The following is a 24,680-nucleotide window of genomic DNA, read 5'->3' on the forward strand; positions in this document are numbered from 1 at the left end:
CTTGCTTATCCTTAAGCTTATACTCTGTGCTGTGTGGCTTTCAGAGCAGGTGCCCCACCACTTGCTGTTTCTGCTGAAATCACATGGTTTCCCACCTGCCCATGTCCCCAGCTCATGGGTGTGTGATTCTTCTGCCAGACCCTCTCTGGGGGTTGTGGCTTTGTGACAAAAGCAGAAGTGTGGATTCACCCCCAGATGCAAATATTCAGCCCTCACTCTGAAATCTTGTGCAATCTTCTTCTCTATCACCAGCCAAAAATTCTTGAAACCAATAAACAACCCAAGGGATTACTTTGCAGGCAAAGTCCACCATGCTGCCAGGCTTCATTGCTCCTGAAGATATCCCTTGTTACTCATTTTTATTCCAAATAAACAGATCTCTGGCTACATATGTGGCTGTGTTATTATTGTCTTCTCTCCCCTCTTGGCAAATGATTAAGGCCAATGCTCACTGGTGTTTTTGTGGTGTTGTGTTATAAGGACTGAATTATGGACCATAGTACCTTTCCCTATTCACAGTGTTTGTGACTAAACTCAGGTGAGCCCTTGGAGCCCAGAGTAGGAAACACCAGAATCTGTCTTCCCACCCAAAGACTACATTGGCAGAAAAAGGCAGCCTACAGAATAGGAGAACATATTTGCAAATCATATCTGATAAGAGATTAATATCCAGAATATACAGAGAACAATTCAAACTCAACATTAAAAGAATAAACAACACGATTCAAAAATGGGCAGAGAACTTGAAGACATTTCTCCAAAGAAGATATATAAATGGCCAATAAGCCCAGGAAAAGATGCTCAACATCACTGATCATTAGGGAAAGGCACATCAAAACTACAATGAGATAGTGCTTCACACTATGGAAACAATCTAAGAGTCCATCGAAGGATGAATGGATAAGGAAGATGTGATATATATATATATGTATATATATATATATATGTATATATATATATATATATATATATATATATTTAATGGAATATTTTCCAGCCATTAAAAAAGAAGGCAATTCTGTTATTTGGGACAGCAATGGATAGAACTTGAAGGCATTAAGCTAAGTGAAATAAGTCAGACAGTGAAAGACAAACACCGCATGGTGTTGCTTATATGTGAAATCTAAGATAAATAAATAAACTACCTGAATTCATAGATAGATTGGTGGTTGCCAGATGGGCATGGTGGAAGGTGAAATGGGTGAAGGGAGTCAAAGGTACAAACTTCCAGTTATAAAATAAATATGTCATGGGGATGTAATGTACAGCATGGTATTATATATTGTAAAGTATTGCATATTGGAAAGTTGTGAAGAGAGTAATCTTAAAAGTTCTCAACATAAGAAAAAATTGTAACTATGTTCAGGGATAGATGTTAGTTAAACTTATTGTGGTGATCATTTTGCAGTGTGTACATGTATCACACACCATAATATTGTACACCTATGTCCCAATTATACCTCAATTTTTAAAAATACCACATTAACCTTGGGGGGAAATAAAAAAGAAAGAAAGGTATGTGGAGTTCCTGTGGCTGGCTTGCTGCAGATGACTTTACAGAGGATAGAAATGACTAATGACAATTTCAATTAGAAATTGTGTGGCTTATGACAGAAATACTCTCTTTGGTCCATATAATCTATGGTAAACTCTGCATTGTCCAGCAAATACTCCTGGAGTGGATTTACTTTACGGGGTTGTAAGAAGTGCCAAATGCCATCCTGGCTCCCAAAGGGAGGCCCAAGGTGGATCAAAATACCACCCTTTCTTTTTTTCTTTTTTTTTTATTATGTTATGCTAGTCACCGTATAAAATATCACCCTCTCTTGGGGTGAGGGATTACACAGGGTGATACCTTGCCTACCTGTGGTGGGAAAGACTAAAATTAGAAAAGCCTTGACAACATTTAAAACACTTTTTATTCTGGACATTTCCAAACATATATAAAGATAGAAAAGTGGAATAAGGAATCTTTATGTGCCAACTATACTTAAAAAAAAAAGCCAAAACCTTTCAAAATTAAAAAAAAAAAAGACTCTCCATGTACCCATCATTCAGCTTTAATATTTTGACAAATTTGGGTTCATTTTTTTAAAAAATTATATTGTAATTTTTCATAAAGCTGTATTTAAAGACACTGATGAATCACTGAACACTACCTCTGAAACTAATGATGTACTATATGTTGGCTAATTGAATTTAAATTAAAAAAATAAAGACACAAGAAATGTTGAGGACATTAATTTTTTAATAGCAGTCATGTTAGAGAACAGCACTGGAAATGTATTTCTTTTGAAATAAACTAGAAACTTAAAATGTCTTGAAGCCACTGGAAACCATATGATTAGTTGAATTAGTTTCTAAGATTTGGGGTGAGATAGTACTCAACAGATGCAGTATGTGATTCTAGCATTTCTTTCACCACATTGTGAATGTGACCTGTAGAAATCAGAAAAAAAAAAAAAAAAAAGGAGAGAATAAATGAATGAACAAATTAGGATTTATCAGTTTCATCTTTCTTTACATTATCTTGTTCCAAATATCAAAACTTCCATTCCACCCATCTCTTACTGCCAAATTGCTACATATTTAAGATCTACATCAAATCATGGCCCCTGGTTCAGTACAATCTATTAGAAAGAGTCACAATCAGCAGTTAAGATTCTGATGAGTCTCCTAGGTTAGGGTCTCATTATGCTTCCTTGCTTGAAAATTGCATTGATTTATTCTTCCACAATATTTATTAAGTGACTACTAAGTGTCAGGCATTGTTGTTAGGTAGTTGAGGGAACCAATAGAATGCTCTGTAGACTGCCAGAGTTAACTTCTATTATCAAATGTCAATAGGTCATCAACCATGCCAAGGTAGGAGTCTCCAAAAGGCAGAGAACACCAAACAATCATTTTCATTGACTGTACCAGTAAACTGTCACATCTTCCTTCCCTTCGGGCTACTTTGGCATCAAATTCTGAGTCAAGTTGTTAACATAGGACTTTTAACAAATGTCACTGCTTGGAAAGAGAGACAACAGTCAATTCTCAGGAGGTAGAATATAAGGAGGAAAAAGAATGATAAGAAAACTCCCCATCTTGACTCTGCCTGAAACTGAGTAAAGCACTTTAGTCATTCCAGGAAGCCATTGAAACAATCAGAAGACAAATGCTAGGATACAAAAATGCAACATGAAATGAACTAAAATGTTCGTGAAGAAGACACCATTTTGTGGGGCATGTGGCAAAATAGCGCCAGTGACAACTTATTATACACATGAATGTGCCATCCTGATCAAACATTCCCAAAGACCTCTTGGGAGAACGGATTTTATAGATAATAGTTATTTCCAAGTGAAAACTAAACTTTGATTGCAAATTCCATGGGGACTGGCAATAAGAGATTGAAAGACAGGACAAGTAAACTATTACCCACATGTCTGACAGAAACAGATACTCAGAAGATTAAAAATGTGACTAGGGGAGCTAGGAAATAGGTAAATGAGCAGCTACCCAACTTCGACAACACGGCCACCAAAAAGTCAGTAACTCCTCTTCATAGTAGGGGCTTTAGGAGTTTTGGATAACTGGGTGAAATGTCCACACTGAATTTATAGAGACTAAAATAGCTTCCCATCGCTTTGAAGGAAGGATTATTATACTAATATTCTGGTGTTGTCAAGAACACAGAACTAGGCACATTACACAGTCACACTTAGTATAACACCTCAACTGGTTAGTGTTGGTAGCAGCAGACCTAGGAACTAGACTTAGGGAAACGAATGTCTGCTCACACACCTATCTCGACTACCTCCAATCATGGTCTAGTTAAGATACGCACGGTTGATATGGGGCATGCTCATTGGTACGTCACAGGGCAGACAACCTAACAAACCTCAGAATTCTTTCCTATCCTTCCAGGTTTAGCCCTCTCAACCCATGGAAGCTGACTACCAACTGTTGGTGTAGGCTGGCAATTAAAAATCATTTATCCTCCATTTTGTAAGGGATGTTTCATGTATTTGTGAGCGAAGACCAAGGAAATAAAGGATGTTAGTGAGCATTTGTTTTGATACTCTTAAATCAAAGAATTCCCACCAACTTACCAAGCACCTTTTAGAAAGCATTCATTGCTTTTCTTTTTTCAATATCTCGCTTGAGTTGACAAAGGCTGCATAGAGGGAAACAGCTCATCCATAGGAAATCACCACAAATAGATCCCTGTTAAAAAACAAACAGTGGATCCACATATAGCCCATAAATATAGTCTCAGAAGTCCTTGCATTTGCATAGCTTTTCAAAACTCTTTAAAAGGTACATTTTATGTCCCTGGTTTATCGTGAGAATCCTCATTATCCCCATTTTTCTGATGACCCAAGTGAAGGTAAATGATTTGTTCAGAACACATAACAAATTGGTAGTGCCACATGGTCTTTCTTTTCTCAAGCCGGTGCCCTTAACCATATATGACACGATTTTAACTGGTCTGCAGGTTATGACTATAGCCCTCATCCTCTAACATCTCTTCTGAGATGCTTCCCTTTAAAGCCTGTTGTGAAATGCACCAATTTTTCTGTAGTTTGTGAGCAGAGCCAGATGAGGCCCCACATTGTATCCCTCTAGCCATTTTCATTGACATCTCTCAAGTTCTGCAATGGAAGAAGTTTGGAGCAAAGGGGAGATACATAAATTATGGGGGAAAGAAGAAAGAAAAAAATGACTATTGTTTGGAAAGCCATGGAATAGGGTACTTTGCAAGGATTTGAGGGCCCTCTCAATGCAAGGTCCAATTGGGTCCTCAATGACCTTCTGGAAGACACACCCTTGAAGGGGCTCCTGTTCTGGTGCAGGAGGCACTGAGGGAACCAGGGAGTTATAGTCTGATAACCTGGTTTTATTACTGCATGTCTTGACAGATTGAAATAAATTTGAGCTCCATTATTTGACAGCACTTATGTTTTTAAATGTTGAGTTTAATATAATTCCCAATTTACAGTGTGAGCTTGTGGGGTGGGGCGGGGCGGGGGTGTGGTGTATAGTTAGGAGCTTCTAAATGGTGAGATTATGAGTGATTTATTTTTCATGAAAAAAATTTTTTCCCATTGCTACAGTGATTTTGATCGTCATGTAACAGAGTAAGCATTTGGGGCAAAGAGCCAATCCATATCTATGAAGGGAGGTAACAATTTCCACACCACAAGAGTTTGCAAGTAGTAAATGAGCAAATATATGTCAGAATAATATCCCAGCTCATGGTAGTACAATCAGTGGGTTGTCTCTTTTCTTCCTCCTTCTCTCCTGCACAGGTTATGCCCTGGCCAAAGGGATGCTCTCTTGGCTGTATTCATGAAGGGAAGGGCAGATCAGAGAGGCTGCATTGTAGCAGTCTCATAAAGATTTGCATAGATATGCAAGGGAAAGAAAACAGAGAGCCTGAGTGATACAAATCAGTCCTGGGAATTATTTTTAGGTCTGTTCTAAGGAGGAAATAGAGATACACTGTCTATAAATATACTGCTTCATTGTATGTTAAGGAAACCTACTATATCTAGAATCCTAGACCTAGAAATCATCTTGTACAACTTCCTCATGACAGATGAGAAAACTGATGCCACCACATGATTTATCAGAGAACATGCTGAGCTGTTCCCAAAGCCTTATCTCCAGGATCCAGGTAAGTGCCCCTTCCTATACACCATGTTGGGGTCTTGGGCTGCTTTGAGAATCTTACCATCACACCATACACATAAGTACACATGCATGACACTTTGCATACAATTCAGGAAGTTCAAGGTCCAGGCATAAAGTTAAGAACCCCTGTGTGTTATGCTGCCTTAGGAGTAGCATGAATGAGAGCAGCCTTGAGTGCTGAGCAAGTCAGGTAGCTGAGCAAGCACACAGGAGAAATGAGGCCAGGGCCCTGAACACACCTCTGCCCTGAGGAAATGGCTGAGTAATTCTCTGAGAAAAGAATAAAAATAAAAGTGATTGTTTAATGAGCACTTATTATTTGCCAAGTCCTGTGCTAAGCCCTTTCCACACATTATCTCACATGACTCTTGCTACCCCATTAAAGGGGAGGTATTGTTGTGACCATTTAGCAGTGAGGGGGTCAAGGCTTAGGGAGATTAATAACTTGCTCCTGTTGCAATGGGAGCAGTGAGTGGGGCAGAGGCTATGTTTCCAGGAAAAGAATCCATCATGTCACTTCTTTGTTTAAAACATTTTCAGTGGCTTCCCTGCTCACTCAGAGTAACAGCTAAAGTCCTTATAATGGTTTCTCAAGGCCCTAGAATTTCTAAATCTTGCTCTAATGTCATCTTTTTCTACGACATCCTACCCCCACCCTCTCACTCATTCTATTCCTGCCTCTCTGGCCCCTTGCAGTTTCTGGAACATTCCAGATAAACTCTACTTTAAAGCCTTGGGTGACACTCTTTCTTCCGCCTGGCTCTTCCCCAGATGGGTCATCTTCTCATCCTTTCACTTTTGTACCAAGGCCTTTCCTGATAACCCTATTTAAAAGTAGAACTCCCTTTCTAAAAATGTGGATGGGCATTGACTTTTGTTGAACTTTTTTTCTGCATCAACTGAGATGATCATATGGTTTTTCTTTTTGAATCTGTAAATAGAGTATTCTGATATTGAGCCATCTTTGCATTCCCGGGATGAACCTTGCTTGGATAAAAATATATTTTATGATGCTGAAAAAAAAAAAATAAAATTAGAACCTTCAACATTCTTTATTCCTCTTCTTTGCTTTATTTTTTTCTGTACCACTTATCAGCATCCTATAACGTTTTTACTTAGTTACAGTGTAGCGATCTTCTCCTATTAGAGTGTAAGCTCTACCATTGACAACCATCATAGTAATAACTAATTCAGGTGAGAAGCTTTAATGGATGTTAATCTCAGTGGGTGAAGGTTTGATGAGCAATAGGATATTTACATCTCTCTACATGGTCCTTACTCATTTTAAAGGGGAAAATGGCAAACTTACAGTGGAGAATCCTGGTGGACACTACCTTAACTAAGTAATCAAAGTAAACAACAACCATAATGGGATACACTGATGTTATGTGCCTCTTGATAGGAAGCACAGCAAATATTGCATCAGTTCTACGGAGGTTCTGCTGAAGTGTAAAACCTAAGTCTAACCATGAGGACACATTTGACACAACTAATTGAAAGGATAGTCTACAAAATAACTGATCTGTATTTGGGGGGAAAAGAAAGAACGAAAGACTGAGAAACTATTCCTTATTGTAGGAAACTAAAGAGGAAGGACAATTGAATACGATGTGTGATCCCAGATTGATTTTCTTCTCATCCACAGAATGTTATTGGGTTAATTGGTAAAGTTTAAATAAGATCCACAAATTAGCTAATAGTACTGTATCAGTGTTAAATTACTGATTTTGATCATTGTATGATGGTTATATAAATGAATGTCCTTGTTATTAAGAAATACATGATGTAATAAAGGTAATAGGTCAACAAGTTTGTAATTTCCTATCAATGTTTCAGAAAAAAAGAATAGACAAATAGGTGGAGGAAAGAGTAAATAAAACAAAGATGGCAAGATTTTAGTATTTGGGGAATGTGGGTGCAGGATATTCAGGAATTCCTTGCATTGTTTCTCCTCCCCCCACCCCATTTATTATTTCTGCAACTTTTCTTTAAGTTTGAAACTATGTTAAAATAAAGGTCTCAAAAAAATAAGAAGAAACAAGATGTAAGCTACATGTAGACAGGGATTTTGATTTGCTTTGTTAACTGAGGTGCCTCTAGCATCGGGAATAGTACTGGGCATGTCTGATGTTCAGGACAAACCTCTGTTGAATGAATGAATACCAGTTTATGACTTAGCCAGAGCCTAGATGCTTAATAATCCCTTTTGAATGGAGGAACACTGGCTTATGAGGCAGATGTACCAGCTCGGAAGGGATCTATCACACACCCATTTTCTCCCCAAGGCTTTCTAACAAACTATCGTCCAGCCTGCAGATTTGCAGGGTCCTGGGTCCGGCTGAGCAAAGCGGGGAGAGGCTAAGGGCTCTGCATTCCTCACCTGCTCACCTCCAGCAACTGTTTCAGAGACACCTCTACAGGAACAACATAAGATATTATGACTAATACGTTCCACAGTATGGGCAGCAGCGCGGCTTCTGTCAATCACTTCAAAAATTTAGGATGGGAGTAGAGAAAAGATTAGGGTCAAGCCGTGAAGGCGAGGGGGGCAATCGCGCAGATGCGGTCAGCCCGAAGGGAGCCCTCGGCTGTCCCGGCTTGTGTGTCCCGGTGCGCGCGGCCGACTCACCGGGATGCCGTATCGCGTCCGATACAAGGTCCTCATAGCGACACTCGCTCCGCACAGACAGCATTCGTTCATGTCAGAGGCGATCTGACATGAAAGGCACAAGGGAAAGAAAGTCCCACAGAGGCCTGAGTGCAGGGGGGAAGCCAGACAGAAGCGTTAGTGAAAGGCATCATGCTTTCAACGAAATCACACCTCTTTCAAAAAGATGCTGGCTCAGGAAATGGCTTTCACGGGCCCTCGGAGAAAACCATGTTGTCATCTGGCTCCTTATGTCTTGCTGCTAGAGCCCTCTACCCAGGAATTGGGGATAATTTGTGAGTCACTGTATCAGGTCCGATTTAATTGCAGAAGCTCCTGCCTTGCCAATCCGAGCGTGCTCACGTTATCTTTCTTCCCTGCCCTTGTTACGTCTGGGTCACGCTTGGGGAGGAAGTTTGTGGCGTCAGGGTGTCTGAGAAGCCCTCGGAAAACCATGGGAGGGGGTTGAGGGTCAGAAAACACTGAGTGAAGAATCATTAAGGACAAAGAGCGGAAATAGATTCTAGAAGGTCATTCAGGCAAAAGGACTCTATCATCATTATGAGGATGGAAGCAAGCAGAAATTAAGGGATATTGGTATCAGTTGTTTAAAAAGTTGAGCACAGTTTCACTTTAAAGAGTCTCTGCAAGGCACAGAAAGGGCCCACGAAAATAACAAGAAACAGGAAACTGTTCTCAAATATGCTTTGAGTAAAAGTCTATTTTGAAAAGTGCTGGGGTGGAGTTGCAGTGTGGCTGTACCCTAGATATGATAAGAGAGTCAGTGGTTTTTGATTGATTGTTTTTAAGCAACAGGTTATCTCCAAAGAACCTGGCACTTCCATCATACACAAAAAAAGGAGGCTGTTTCTCACACATGATGTCGAGATGAGCCCCACAGAGAATGTCTACAACCCATATTGCAGGAGACTCTGAAATAAAAAACTTCTCATACCAAAGTGTGTTTTGTAGTGGGAAAGAAGTAGAAGCCTGCAGTGCTTTCTGAAATGGAACAGTGACAAGAATTGCAAGAATGGCACTGAAAGATGGAAAACACAGAACGGCATTGTCGGAAAAGGGAGAGGTAAGTAGAAGACGAGATGGAGCATGTGTCAAGAGCACGGTGATACTAAGAGGTGAAAAATGGCAGATGGCGATTGATCTCGACAAGGATCACAAACTCAAGGTCATGCAGGTAAAATGAGTGAAATAGACGGGAGAAAAACACAAAATAGCCAATAGCGGGCATAAATAAATACGGCAAACTGTAGAATGAGAATCTCCTTTAATGGGATTAGCTCATGCTAAGCAGCAGCTGAACTCTGCCATGTGTGATGAAGGCTCATCTTTCCACATTTTCCAATTTTTGAGAGGAGTTGGAAATCTAGATTGGAAAGCCAGATTTTTATGTGAAATCTTATTTTCATATGTTTCCTTGTATTTTTTAAATTACTACAAGAAGCGAGTTCATCATGTACGGGACAAACAAAACACATCCGGTGGCTAAATCCACCCATGGGCTTGCAGCTCGTGACTTCCGAGTTGGACAGTAGAGCAGGGGGCTCAGTGACAGGAAAAGTAGATGAGTTTTATTAGGTCAGGAACCTGCAATCTGGGAGTTGAGGAGGAGCAGTAATGAGGCGCACTTACAAATCCCCAGGTCATCACAGCAGTCCAATGGGCCAGTTTGCCAGTCACTATTCATCGCACCTCCTGTACCATATCCTGGCTGCGAAACGACTGGATTCATTTTTAAGGCTAAGTTCCAAAGGGCACTGCCTGTGAAAACAAAATCAAAAAGGTATTAAACACCTACCAGTATTGGTTGGATGGCACGTAGACCCCAGTCGAGAAGACATTTCATCACACTTCTCCTGATTGGGGTGGCCACCCTCAACGGACTTAGCAAGACATTTCCGGACTATTGTCGATACTTGGTAATGAGAAACATCAAGGAAGTGGGGTGAGGGTTCCTTCCACAGGTTTTCTGGGGGGTTTTGTTGCCCCTTTCTCCGATCCCTTTTTTCTTTTTATCAGCAAGATTTTTTTTTTCTATTTCAAGATAACCATCCTGAACAATGTCTTTTTTGCACATGAGGTGTTTTATTTAATAGAGATTGTAATGACTTTTACAAAGCTATTGCATAGACATATCTCAATTGCCCCTTAAGAACTTCGTGAGATAGAGTTCTTTACTTCTCCAAAAAAGTTGTCATTACACCGATGCTTCTAGATAATGTCAGTCCTCATTCCATAATTGCTAGTGGTATCCTGAAAGCTAAAGTTTTAACAGATGTCCTCGGTTACTTAAAAAAAAAAAAAAAAAAAAAAAAGATTAACTTCTTTTTGTGAAATTGTCAGGCCAGAATCTGAAAAAAAAAAAAAAAAAATGGGGGGTGGACTTCAAGCTTCCACAGAAAAATCCAGTAGTTGCAAAACCACTAAGAAATAGTGTCCCTCAAACAAAGTGGTGCCTATATACTTCTCAGATATCATCCAGTGATCAAGTGAAGCCTCCTGGGCTCCTGGGCTCATCCAGCGATCAAGTGAAGTCTCCTGGAAGTCTCCAGAACTCCCAAGGGAGATAATGTGTTAGGTTTCACAAGGGTTAATGTTAAAACTTTCTTCCTTACTACTTCATATCTAACCATATGCTGTACTTTGTAGCCTTCGACCCTGCTCACCTCTAACACTTCCCATAGCCAGGTGGAAGGAACATCCGGCCCCATTATCAGTCCACCTGCCCCTCCCTGTCGTCAGGGAGGGCCCCAATCAAAGATGCCCCCGGAGTGTATCTCAGTCCTGACTGCACTAGGCTCATCCTTAGTGCTTGGTTGAAAACACACATACTTGGTTCTGATTCAGTAGCTGGGGTGGACCCTGGGCGAGTAAAAGTTTTAAGAGGCGACTGTGATGCAGACAGCTCTGCGGACCACTGATTACAGGTCATTTCCCTCTCGCTCAGCCCTTACTAGTCAGTCTTCTTAGCTCTTCCCCTGCCCTGCTCTTTTTCCTGATTGATTTTTGTCTCCACTGAGATCGTGGCTGTGATCAGTTGATTCCCCCACCAGGTGAGTCCCTACAAATGGGGTGGAGGTATTATGGAATAATATAAGCCAGGGCACTTTGACCGCCTTAAAAGGCTGACTCAAATATTTATTATCAAGAACCTGCTTTATGACACAAAGGGAAAACCACCAGATTGAGAAGGTGCTATAATTACTGTCACCTTGCACCAGGAATTATGGTTGAAACTATGGGGCTAGATAAACATTTCATTGGAGTCCAAAGGTCTTTCTCCTCTCTGATTATTTAGGAGGACTATGATATCTTTCCTACTATCATCCAATCAGAGTGGGCACATGATTCAACAAAACCAAAGTCGAATAAATTGCACAGGTAATGTGTTGTTCGATACTGAATGTTATAGATATACTTCCGGCCTCAAGGATGAATGATCCAATGCCTTCAAAATATATACTGGGAAAAGCATGACACGAAAGGTACATATAGCTCTCTCTGCTGCGTGTGTATCATTAAAGAAAGAAAAGAAAAATATGCCAGTAAGAAGAAAAACTTCTTAATAGAAAATTACTTCTTAGAAGAATCAATGCTTTGGGTGAAAAAATTCACATAACCACACAAATCAGTTTAGCCAACGTACCAAAACGGAAAACTATGTTAAAGTTCTTTTCAAGACCCCAACCCTAAAAATTATTCCAGGGCAAAGACTCTATCTTAACTATTCTTCCAGCGCTTCATTACCCTTTGTACAGCCCTGGAAATATCTATTTGTTGTGGTCACTAGTTTACAGTAAGTATAAAATTTGCTGTGTTTGGTGTAAAAACAAAATGCCAATGAGCAGGGACGCCTGGGTGGCTCAGTTGGTTAAGCGACTGCCTTCGGCTCAGGTCATGGCCCCAGGGTCTTGGGATCGAGCCCCGCATCGGGCTTCTTGCTCAGCGGGAAGCCTGCTTCTCCCTCTGCCTGCCGCTCCCCCTGCTTGTGTTCCCTCTCACTCTCTGTGTCAAATAAATAAATAAAATCTTTAAAAAAAAATGCCAGTGAGCAGGCTGGAGAATCAGTTCTGATAGGAATCCTGAAATGGGCATCTGCTGCGATTGCCCTACATACAAATCACATCTATCCTAAATTGTATTGTGTGTGTTAAGTCAATTAATTTAATTCCTAATCTAACACATTGACTCTTGCCGCTTGTTTTTCAACCCGTAAATTCCCTTTCTTAAAGTAAGATGTTTAGAAGTATATTTTTATACTGTATGTGTGTGTGCATGTGTTGTATGTGTGTGTGCATGTGTTGTATGTCTATTTATAGGTTTTGTGCTTCTCTGTGTGGATGGATCTACACCGAGCAGCCGTGGTTCTCACATTACACCATGCACAGGACTCACTTAGTATCCTTTTAGAGCGTTGAACCTAATTCAATAGGTCCAGAATGGGACCTGAAGCTTGCTTTTTAACAAGCTCTGCAGGGGTGCCAGTCCTCCTGGTATCTGGCCCACACTTTGACTCTTCAGGGTCTAGATTGTGATTAGGAACTGGGTTCAAATTTATTTTCCACCCTCTGTGTGTTCTTGGACAAGTAAACTAACTTCTCTGTGCCTCAGTTTTGACATCTTTAAAATGAGTGTAGTAGCCCTCTTCCCATGGGTTGTTGTGTTACTGTGATGAGAGTAGGTCAATAGACCATGTCTACTCAACACTGTGTTTCCTGTATGTCAGTGAGCTGATATATGCACCCCTGTGTCTATTTGAGGCTAAAGGTCATTAAGTAGCAGGTCTTATGCCTGATTCATAGTATGGGGCCGTGCCTGGGATCACAGCTCCAGAAAGCTAACACAGTGTGGTAGATAAAATGAGCAATGGGGTAGGAATCTGAAAACTGGGACTGAAGTCATTGCTGGTATTTGGCAGGATCGAGTAAGATCCTGTTATGTGAAGACATTTTGAAAACTGCCAATCACCATATACATGAGAGAGAGATAGTCTACAGAGAGTCTGAGTGCCAGGAAAGTGGTTGGAAAACCTGAGTGTGATCTGTTGCCAATATGACAATGGTTTATGCTTGCAAGGAGCACTCTGCTTTCTAAAGCGTGTTCTTGTTTGATCTCTAGTTAACACTGATCCCTTTAATATTCCCAGCAGACTGAAGCACGCAGGGAATGAAGGCTGGTAAGATGCCTTCTACTGCAGACATGAAAACTGAGGCAAAGAGGTTACATGCCAGAGCCAAGGAAAAGTCATGATCGCTAGTCCAACATCCTTAATTTATAGATGAGGACATGAGGCATGTCTTCCACAAGGCCACAGATGAAGGGGAAAGAAACAGAAAGTAAGTCACACGTCCACAGTGATAGAGTGGCAGGGCTGGGATTTGAATTCAGTTCTTGGGATTCCAAAACTGTTACGCTTATTTCCAAGGAGTCTCTCAATCTGGGATTATGAATCTTGGCCAGCTAAAGTGAGCAAGACCTGTTTGGGAAGGAAAGGTAAGCATTTCTTAAGTTGTCCCTTCCCAGGCAAATTTTGGAACTATAGGGAGGTGGACAGTTTGTGACTAACTTTGCTTTCTTTTAAGTATGCCTGTCGGTCTGTATGTGTGTGCTCATGTGTATTTATCTAGGTATGTATTTTTAGTATCTTGAACCCAGTCACTCAAAAACTTCCTCTAGAGTTCCACCATACACATTCAGTTAACTGGTTCACAACCAGGATTCTTTTGAACCCCACCCCCCGCTCCCAGGGGACATTTGGCAATGCCTTGAGGTATTTTTGGTTGTCACAATTGGGGGTGAGGTGCTATGGTCATTCTAGTGGGTGGAGGCCAGAGATGTTGCTAAACATCCTGCAAAACGCCGGACAGCCCCCACAGAACAAATAATGTTCTATCCCCAAATGTCAACAACAGTGCTGAGAAACCATGGTTCGAAAACATCAAGGGCATCGTGAAGCATGAGCTTCTGGAGGGGTTCTAATGGTGTCTGATTCAGTTTCCCAGGGGTATAAAAACCGGGTCTACAGTAGCCAGACAAGCAGTCCTTGTGAGGAATGGGACCTAACACGTTGCTTCCTAGTCACACATGTTTCAAAGGCTAGAACTCAGGGATCATTACATGCCCCGGTTTTCCCACAGATTTGTTCACATCCTGTTCTGAAATCCCTCTCCTGTGTGGCACATCCTGCTAGTCGTTCCCCTCCCACCCACCTGCCTCTTTTCCTTCTGCTTTTGTTCCTATGTGGACAGTGTAACCCTCCAGTTCTACTTTTATTTCTCCTTCAATAAACTTTTTTTTTTAATTTAAAGTCAATAAATTTTTATTTAAGGAATTTTACATGTGATTCCTTCCACTGCCAATCACCATAGTTCCTCCAAAGTCAGAATCATAATCTTCAAAATAGCTCTTTTAAAAAGAACTTTTGTTCAGTACGGTAGAGTTCTTTCTTTCAGTTGGACTTCTTTGATCTCCGCTTGAATATGGGCATACTTCAAAAATTCCCCACCTGTAATCTTTGGGGTCCAATTTCTTTACTTCAGGGCCATGTTTAGGGTCAGAGTAGATGGATCTGCCTGGTTCTCAGTTTCAAACACCTTCTAAACATGAATGAATTCAAATCATACTCACCCTTAAACTATTACACCCTAGAGTTGTACAGATTTTTGGGATACACCAATACCTAAGATTTTAAAAATGTGACTATTAGGTCTTTCACATAGTTTTAGCAGATAGATGTCTTGCAGTTCCTTCCCACAGATCTAACACATAGTTCTGCGAACAAAGGAAACCACACATACACTCTAGGAGGGGTATCCAACCATGTGGGTCTACAGAAAAAGCCCCATCGGGATAGACCTCAACTCTCAGTAAACCTCTAACTGAAGTGCAATATACATTCAGTAAAGTGCCGAAATCGTCAGCATGATTGATGAATTTAACAGTGAACAGTTCTTGTACCACAGCCTGATTCAAGAAGAAGGACATTACCAGCACCACAGAAGCCCTCCTTACTCTCTTAGGAAGTCCCTCTGCCTCTGCCTGTGTTTGAGCCTTACACATGTTGAATTATATGCACTGTTTATTCTTCTGTGTCTGGTTTCTTTTGTGCAAAATTAGGGTTGTGAGATGCAACCATGTAGCATACAGCAACAATTCATTTATTCTTATTGACATATAATAAATCATCACATAGATATAAACAATGTATTTATCCATGCTACCATTGTATTGTTTCCAGTTTGGACTATTAGGAATGGTATCCTAGTGCTATGAACATTCTTGTACATATCTTTAGGTGGATGAGGTATGTATTTCTGTTGTGTCTACACCTAGAGTAGAACTGCTGGGTCCTAGGGTTGGTAGATAGTGCCAAACAGTATTGTCAAGTGGTGGTACCAGTTTACACTCCCATCAGTAATGGATGAGAGTTTCATTTGTCCCATGTCCTTGTCAATACCTGGTGATGCCACCATCTTTCTTTTTACCCATAGGGTGCTACAAGAATCTGGGAAGCAGAAGCCTAGGCTTAAGACTGAGAAAAACAGAAATTATGGTTAAATGATTAAATAGAGTTGCCACATTTAGGAAAAAAAATAAAGGAGATTCTGTTAAATTTGAATAAGTCCCAAGCAATATTTGAGACAGACTTATACTAAAACATTTTTCATTCTTTAGTTGAAATTCAAATTTAACTGGGCATTCTCCATTTATCTGGAGGGTTTTGGGAATAACTTTGGAATTAGAGAATATCGTGGTGGGTGGGGCAGTTTCTGCCTCCCAATTTACAGGAATGGGATTGGTGTGGGGGAGGCCAAAACAATGGGGCTTTCCTAGGTTGTGCAGGAAGCTGTCTCCCACCCCCCAGGGAGTGAGCAGAGGCCAAGGACCCTAATGGTGGCCACAATTTATGATTTTCTATCTAAATTCTTAGAACATTTTCTCTGGGAATGTAATTGTTTATTCATGGACAAAGGAAGGAAACTGAAATTTCTTGAGCAGTTTCTACTGCCAGTTTCCATGTTAAGTAATCTTAGGTTCGTGGTGGGATTCTAGCCTCATAACAATCTTTTCTCCTAATTTGAAACCAAATACCTGGAGCAGCAGAGAGTCTGATCTGCCTCTGGAGCCAGTTATCAGGCAGGTGAGCTGAAGCCAAAGTTGATATTCTTCCATTCTACCAAGTCCTATCTTCCAAGTCCTATCTATGGAGGAGTCGCACTGACTGGCCTGGGGCCTGCATGGGCTCCATTTCTCTCAACCAGTCTCAGCTATGTTGATGGGATCCACCAAACTGCTGAATATCGCTCACCTTGGTTTTCCCCAGGCTCCTCATTCCCTCTATTTCCATCCCTCCTTTCTCCTCTGTCCACTTCCTTCTGGCTTTCAGCTTTCTACTAGATCATTCCATGGGTTATATGCAACCCGTTTCTGGAAAAGTAAAGTAAATAAAGTCAATTGGGAAGGCCCTGCTTTGAGTCACTTTGAGCTTCTCCAGCATCCAAACAGCCCCCAGCAGGCCTGTCTTTCAGTGCTGGTTCTGAGTCTGCATCTGGAACCATTTGTCCCACTACCCTGCGTCTCAAACAGAAGTCTGCCTTCTCTGCATCACATGGGGACTCTGTCTTTGTACCTGTTACATATAGACCAGAAAATGCCATTCCAAAATATGCCTCTTTGGCATAAGAGTTATTTTGAGTCCATTATTTTGAGAAACAGCACACACAGGAGAAGCTGTGAAAACAGAGTCAAAGTTACCCTTAAGGGAAATTTACATTTATAAGGGAAAATTTCCATTTGTAAGTGTCCCACTCTCCTATCAGGAAGAGAGGGATGACTTTATACCACAAGGGACTCTAATCAATGTTAAGACTTACGGAATTAAATCTGCATAGCAAATCTTACCTTTATTTTCCTGCTCCCCTCCCCATAACTGGCTTCCCCCACACTTTCTCTTTAGTGCCTTTAGCTGAAGCTGGTGTTTAAGCCTGAATTCTAAGCCACCTCTGAAAGTTACTCATTTTCCTGCATATCTCCCATGTATACGAGATACATGTGTAATCAACTTGTTTTTCTCTTCTTAATCTGTCTTTTCTTTCAGGGGCCCTAGTTGAGAACTTAGAAGGGTAGAGGGTAAATGATTTTTTCTCTCCTACAAAGTAATTTCTGAAATTTTAGCCAAACCCTGAAAACTCTCAGTTATAAGGAAATTTAAAAATGATTATGCATAGTTGAAAGGATGACATTTCTTAATTTAAACTAAATAATATCTGGAAACAAAAAGCCTCTGGTCACTGTCCAGGGTGATGGAGTGGTGGCAGGAGGGCATTCTGCCCAACTTAGTGAAGCCCTCACATTGGGCCTTAGCTGAGGATATATCCCTTCTCCTTACAGACTTGGATTGGAAAGGAGTTTCCTCACTTACCAGTATCTGGCTTCTAGGCTTCCCTCTCTCCCCAGACACACTCAGATCCTGCTCCTCCCCAAAAATCTCCCTCTTTGAGCTTCTCCAGCACCCAGAAGCACCAAAGCAGGCCTGCTGCTAGTCCTGAGTCTGATCTGCCTCTGGAGCCAGTTATCAGGACCACCTACAGAGCCCTGCATTGCCTGTATCACAATAGGATCCTTGACTAATGTACCACCAATCACATCATTTTCTGAAAATTTTAGCCAAAACAATGAAAACTATGTTATATGTAAATTTAAAGTCAATTGTGTGTAATTGAAGTTATGGCATTTCCTAATTGAAGCTAAATAATTTCTATAACCAAAAAGCTACTCCAAAACATTTCCCCTTTTGTTAAAAATGGTGCTCGTGCTTGGTTATCCTTAAATTAGGAGCCCTCTCAGGAGTACTTACATATTTGATAGTGCTCGACTGGGAATTTTTCTGACACCAGAGAGTCCTTTATCCTACTTTCATTAAGGAAGTAAAGATTTTTGCTCACTAAAACATTTAACTGGGGCAAGGGTTGGGGATAAAGAGCACAGGATACATTGGATCCTCCTAGGTCTCTCATCCTTCTACCATCACGAGTCTCTCTGGTGACCTAATTAATTCAGCTTCTCTGCTACTTTTTTCTTAAAGTTTGTTAATCTGCCGTCAGGCATACATGGCTCTCGGGGAAGAATGCCTGTTCACTTCTGAACCATTTCAGGGTGTCCTCAGAAAAGGACCCACCCTATTTTTTCAGTCCTTTACCATTTCCTTCCCTTATCTACCCAGTCAGGCCACGGTGCTCACCAGTCTGCAAGAATTCCTGCCCTGAGCTCTTGTCCCTTGTTTACCTACTTACCTGTTAACATCTCATCTCAAATGCCACCTCCTCCATGAAGCCATTCTTAATCCTCCAAGTTGGATTTGCCTGTCTTCCTGCTCAACTTTTTCAACACTCTCATGATATGGTGGAGAGCCTGCTGGACGTGGGAGTCAGCACGCTGGGCACTAGCTACACTAGGTACTTGGCTACCTCTGTGCCTTTTTTGTCTAAATGCCAATGATAGTATCTCCACTTCCTTTTCCCGAGGGTCATCGGGAAAGCCCTCAGAAGCTACATTAACTTGAGATATGAGATACAGAGATGTGCAAACTGAGCACTTTTATTTTTATTTTGTTTTCTTTTTTTGTTTGTTTGCAGGTTTTTCTGAGGGTGAAAGTGGGCTTCAGTCATCTGGGTCCCCCCAAAACAGTGACTTGCCCGTATCCTAGAAAATACTAAGTATTGGGGTTCAGGATACACTACCCTAAAATATGGCAGCTTGGCATGTTGAATGTTATTAAGCTGAAGGACTTTGAGAAAATGGCAGAAGCTGGAAGGTCATTTTTACCTCTTTTTCTTGCCCTTCTTCCCTAAAAGCAGGAGATAAATCTGTCGAGTGAAAGGTACCTTCCCAGTACCAGGAACTACTATTGACAGCTAGTGGATAGAGGTCAAGGACGCACCTCCCATTCTTTCCTCCAAACTCCCCATTTAATCCCCCATTGAGCCAACAATAAATTATTAAATTATTGTAACAGTGTCAAGGCTGAGAAACTCTGATTCATACTCTCATCTTGTTCTTAAGAAGATTTGAGCAGCTTACAAACTTACATATAAAACAAGATACAAAATGAAAAATGAAGAAATTGGTCACAGGGAAAATAAAGTCTGGAGCAAATTTAGCACATGCTTTAAGATCCCCGTACAGTGCTGGACATGGGCTGTGTATGAGGTTTTGGGCTTCCTGCCAGGCAAAGCAAAGAGGGAACACAAACATTTAGGAAATTGACCATGTCTATAAAATAAAAATAGACTGAGACCTAGAGAAATTTCTCCTCAAGGTCTTCAAAAAGGAGATGATATATGACATGCGGTGGTCAAAGCCTTTAACAGTATCTTTACAATAAACAGAACAGTGACTTCTGAGAACTTATTTCCTACTATAGGGTTAAAGGGCAATGCTGGTGTAGAATCACTGAGAGCAATCTATGAGCAGCTAAAATGATCCCAGGGAATTCCTTCTCTCTCTAATCATCTGGATGATTCAGGATTAAAAATCAGATTTAAAATGTAGATTGTTCAGAGAGACACGTGGATGTATATTCTTGGACAACCCTCCATGAGCAGTATTTTCACCAGCTAGGATTTGATAAAAATTGGGCAGCAATGGGTCTGAATTAGAAGTCTTCGGTGAGAACCCAAGTTCAGATTCCCATGAGGGCTGCTTATTATGCATAGGAACAGGTATGCAGAAGGAAAGACATGGTTATAAAGGCAAATGCATGGTTATAAAAATTAAATGATGCAGCCAGGCCACACAGCTGAATAGAAGGCACCCTGGTGTAGCATGGAGGTGAGCCTACGGCTGTTCTAACTCAACATGGAGATAAGCTAAAGGCATATTGGTGAGAAAGCCTGTGTTTTCCTCAGAAACCAGTTCTGGGCCTGCTTTAGCAAGTGAACAGTGGGGAAACTGAGAAAGGAAAAATGGCCAATACAGACTACAACTGACATTTAAATGAGCATTTAAAAGAAGCAGATACTGTTTTGTTAAGAGGCATATCTTTTGCATGTACTAATGAGCTGCATGTGAGCAGAGGAGTAATCAAAGTCCCAAAGCTGTGCACCGTAGAACCTGGAAAATGCTTATATCAGGTGTTAGCAAAACCCACTCACTGTGGCAATAAAAAAAGGCGGTAAAACACCCTTGGAGTCCAATTTTAAGTAACTAACTTCCTGGGCAGTGCTATGGAGATCAAAGAATTGCAACATGGAATCGTAGATAGCGCAAAAAGTTGACCTTTTACAAATACCAACCACTTGGCCTCACTCTGATTCTGACCCATTGGTCTGGGCGAAGGGGTTAGTGGCCTTGGAGCAGATATGTTTAATGCTTCCCAGGTGACTCCAAGGTGTGGTGAGGGTTGAAAATCACCGTATTAAAGAAAGTCTAGCCGAAATGAAGATTTGAGTACTGAAGTAGTGGAGCCTAAGTCTTTTACACAAAAATAAAACACACGTTTCGCACCCCCCCACCCCGGCCAATTTCAAATTTCCCCTACCACTTAAATTTTTACTGCAAACATGTATAATTATAAAAATTTAGTCAAAATAATATGTTCAATGAAGATACTCTAAAAAATCACAAAAATATCAAAAAAAATCTCTCATAAATCCACCATTCAAAAGTTAACCTTATTGAAATTTGTGATGTATGTCCTTATGTTTAGTCCAGTAAAAAATAATTCGTGCACAGGACTATATTTTAATGAATATTCTCCTAAATATGGCAAGAAATCCATTTCTCCTACAGGGTAGATCTTGCTGTTCGTTACACGTGGGGAGCAAGCATTCATCTCTTTTAGAAGTGATAGCCAATCATCGTGCTCTAGCTCAGAATTATTATCTGATTAGTTAAGACCCCTGCTATGACTCTTGAGTTGATGTAGAAGAGCAGAGAGGGTCTTTCTTTCTAAGAAAGAGTTTAATTGGAACTCTTCCAGCTCATCCCACAATTTATTTCTGTCCGCAGAATTAAAGGTTAAAATATTATTAACTGAGTGAATCAATCTTTGAGTTAACTTAAAAGTCCCAACTCATATGCAAATATCCTAAAATCCCTCAACTAAAACCAGATCCCTCACTTGGGCAATGGTCTATTTCCCCAGACTCATGTATTGCCTTTATTCTGTTTCTCTCTTCATGTCCTTCCTGGAACTCTTTGTCTCCACTAGGAGCTCAGCAGAGAGGAATCCCAAAAGGAGAAGAGGGTATCACCGGCAACTGGACCTGCAGAGGGGTTGGCTCTCCCACGCTCAGCCTATTTGGTATCCACTGCATCTCCAGGACAGCTGTCCTGTACGTGTCTCAGATTTAATATTTTGGCTAAAAGAACTAGAAGATCTATGCAGCATAGCACTCTATTTTAAATCTTGCTGTGACTCACATTTGAATTGGAATTACCTGTCCTTTTTAAATATGCGGGCCAGAGGTCCCTTACCTGGTAAGTCAATATAGCCAATAGCTGCATCCACTCCAGTACAAAACATCGCCAACAGACTTCTTTTTTTTTAATTTGGCTAAACAGTGAAGTTCATTAAGTGATTTTAAATTTTGTTTTATTGTAAGTGGGTGGAAGCGTCCCTTCCACCCCAGTCCCCCGCCCCCCATTGTCAGCCACTTATACCGGCGATGGAAGTAAAGCGGGCTAAGATAGTCCTGGTCCTTAGCCATAAAGTCAACTATCAAAACTTGCAGGTTGTTGAGTTTGGGTGGTGTCTGTAATCTCAAACTTGAGCAGGACCCATCCAATACTTTATAGAACAACAACAAAACCATTTTGAGTCTTCTAGTTGGTGTAAATAGATCTCAAAACTTCAGTGAAAATACAGTTACTCGTGGCCATGAAACACTTAAATGTTGACAAATTTAGTTCAGGGAAAAGGCAGCAGACTCTACAAACACTTGATTATAAAATATTTTTTTCTCCAGTTGTATTCTTCCAGAACGTGGTCAATGTGCTAAGAGTCATCCATTAAACTCACACACATTTGTCTCCATTTTCAGTCCCTCACGTTAAACCCAAGTGAGCTTCCATGCAATATTCAGTGCTAATGTCTCAATAAAACTGATGGCTAACCGTGGGATGCCCACTCAGGCCGCTGGACTTCCTCTCCATTTTGCTAACACTTTCAGGTGCTCTTAAGGTTGGTTACTGACCAGGAGGTAAACTCAGCCCATCCTTAGGGCACCAATAAAGCTGGGGCAATAAAGTAAAATAAATGAGAGAAAATTTTAGAAAAATATTTAGCCTCCCTGCTCAAATAAATGTAACCCTTGAGGGACATAATCATAATTATATTGGACTTTATACTTATTTACATCTGAAAGGGTATAGACAAGGAGCACACTGTAACTTTTTCAGTGCATTTAAGACGTCTAAAGACTCCCATCAGGTCAGTTGTTTTCAGGTCCTTCTCTTCTACTGGAGTGAGGGTGACAGCGCTGCTGCTGCTAGCCAGTCAACTCTCTATCCTACTACAGAGCCTGGAGCAGACAAGATGCTCAACGGGTGTTTTTTTAAAAAGTAAATGAACGAACAGGTGGCTCAGTCGGTTAGGTGTCTGCCTTCGGCTCAGGTCATGATCCCAGGGTCCTGGGATCGAGCCCCATATCGGGCTCCCTGCTCAGCAGGAAGCCTGCTTCTCCCTCTCCCACTCCCCCTGCTTGTGTCCCCTCTCTCGCTGTGTCTCTCTCTGTCAAATAAATAAATAAAATCTTAAAAAATAAAATAAAATAAATTAATTAATTAATGAACAAAGGTATGAAGTTAGAAATTTTAAGTTTCATACACACGATTTTAAAGTCTCTAGCCTAGACATCTAGATGTCAGAAATACCACCTCCCGACCCCCCACCCCCTCCCTTATAACAACCATTTTTAAGAAATGTGCTTGCCTTAGGGGGTCTGGACAAAAGAGGGAGAAAAAACTTTCTTTTTTCCTCTTCCTTTTAAATCATGCAAGTGAGAAAAGCTAATCATTCCCTCAACAGGGAAACTACGGAGAGCTGCCTTGGTATTTTTTTTTTTTAAAGATTTTATTTATTTATTCGACAGAGAGATAGAGAGAGTGAGCACAAGTAGGCAGAGTGGCAGGCAGTGGGAGAGGGAGAAGCAGGCTCTCCGCTGAGCAGGGAGCTGGATGTGGGGCTCGATCCCAGGACCCCGGGATCATGACCTGAGCCGAAGGCAGACACTTAACCGACTGAGCCACCAGACGTCCCGAGCTGCCGTGGTATTATTGCTGAGAACAACAATGCTACAAATCAGGAAAGGTAACAAGTGGCCAGATCATCACAATTTCAAAAAATTTGTTTTTGTTATATAAAAAGAGACATTTAGAGTTAATTCTGACAATAAGATAATAATAAGCCTCAAAATGAAAGCAGAAATTGTGCCTCCCTACCAGCAAAACTAATTCCAACAGCAATTCCTGAAACCAATTATAAAATAAGAAACTTTCTAGAAGCAATTTAAAATATTCTGTTTAAACACACCAGTCTTAATGGTAACACAATGATTTCTTCTGCAATGATTAAGAACATTTTTTTTCCTCTTAAACATGTATCTCTAGTAGCACATTTTAAAGAAACAGTCTATGATATACCTAGGCTCTTAGGATCACTACTGCCAAATTTAATTTAAAAGACAACTGCATGCTGTAGACATATGAGTTTAAAAAAAATTTTTTTTTCAATGAGGCAAATGATGAATACCTACCACTCAATTCTGCCCCGGCTTGTGTTAATTACATGGTAAGGTTTTACTCATTCTATGGTTAATTTTTTTAAATTAATTTTTTTAAATTTGTTTTTCTTTTGAAAGAAGATGGGAAAGACAAAAGCTTACACAACTGAAAGGTATTCTTTTGTATTGCAGTAATACTTACCACACTCTAGTTACCTAGAAGACGGCAGCTCAGGCCAAATAGGAGAAGTCTCAGGAACACAGCTGCTTTGTTGGTGCAGCCTTGGGCTGTAGTCAGCAAGGGTGGGGTTAGGGGTGGCGAAAGTCAGGAGGTGGGACTGGAGGAAGGCAATCTAGTTGTCTCCACTGCGTTGGGGGTCAGTGTTTTTCTATTTAAGAAAGTGGACACTGCATTTTATCTCATTATATTTATTTTCTGTGACATTTGCCTGACACCATTGCTCCCTTAGACAGCGAGATTTATTTATGATTAGGCAGTGACATGTTTTATGAAGGCCCAAGGCTTGTTTATTTATTTAGGGTTTCTCTAATTTATTCACTCCCTAAGACATTTAAGGGGCATGAAATGTGTTTAAAAGTAAGCACTGGGC

The 24,680-nt window shown here is 40.7% G+C and overlaps 1 protein-coding gene and 1 non-coding gene across 3 annotated transcripts; both read right to left on the reverse strand.

Annotated features, from left to right (window-relative positions):
• Window positions 1–2,228: 2,228 nt before the first annotated feature.
• LOC116628305 (placenta-specific gene 8 protein-like) lies at window positions 2,229–24,311 on the reverse strand. 2 transcript variants are annotated; one of them, XM_032398549.1, is made up of 5 exons: window positions 24,272–24,311; window positions 9,980–10,108; window positions 8,312–8,436; window positions 4,090–4,212; window positions 2,229–2,439 (listed from the first exon to the last, which is right to left on the reverse strand). In XM_032398549.1, exons 2-4 carry the CDS (start codon window positions 10,077–10,079, stop codon window positions 4,108–4,110), a joined length of 330 nt encoding a protein of 109 aa, XP_032254440.1. In that variant the 5' UTR covers window positions 10,080–10,108; window positions 24,272–24,311; the 3' UTR covers window positions 2,229–2,439; window positions 4,090–4,107. The 2 variants fall into 2 exon arrangements, with proteins under 2 accessions (XP_032254440.1, XP_032254450.1); XM_032398559.1 differs by having other exon boundaries at window positions 2,336–2,439; window positions 4,098–4,212.
• LOC116630356 lies at window positions 15,078–15,208 on the reverse strand. The gene has a single exon (XR_004298952.1). It is a non-coding gene; the product is annotated as a small nucleolar RNA SNORA18 (small nucleolar RNA).
• Window positions 24,312–24,680: the final 369 nt, after the last annotated feature.

This window comes from Phoca vitulina, unplaced genomic scaffold (genome assembly GCF_004348235.1).
Source record: "Phoca vitulina isolate PV1807 unplaced genomic scaffold, GSC_HSeal_1.0 scaffold3, whole genome shotgun sequence".
NCBI classification, from domain to species: Eukaryota; Metazoa; Chordata; class Mammalia; order Carnivora; family Phocidae; genus Phoca; species Phoca vitulina.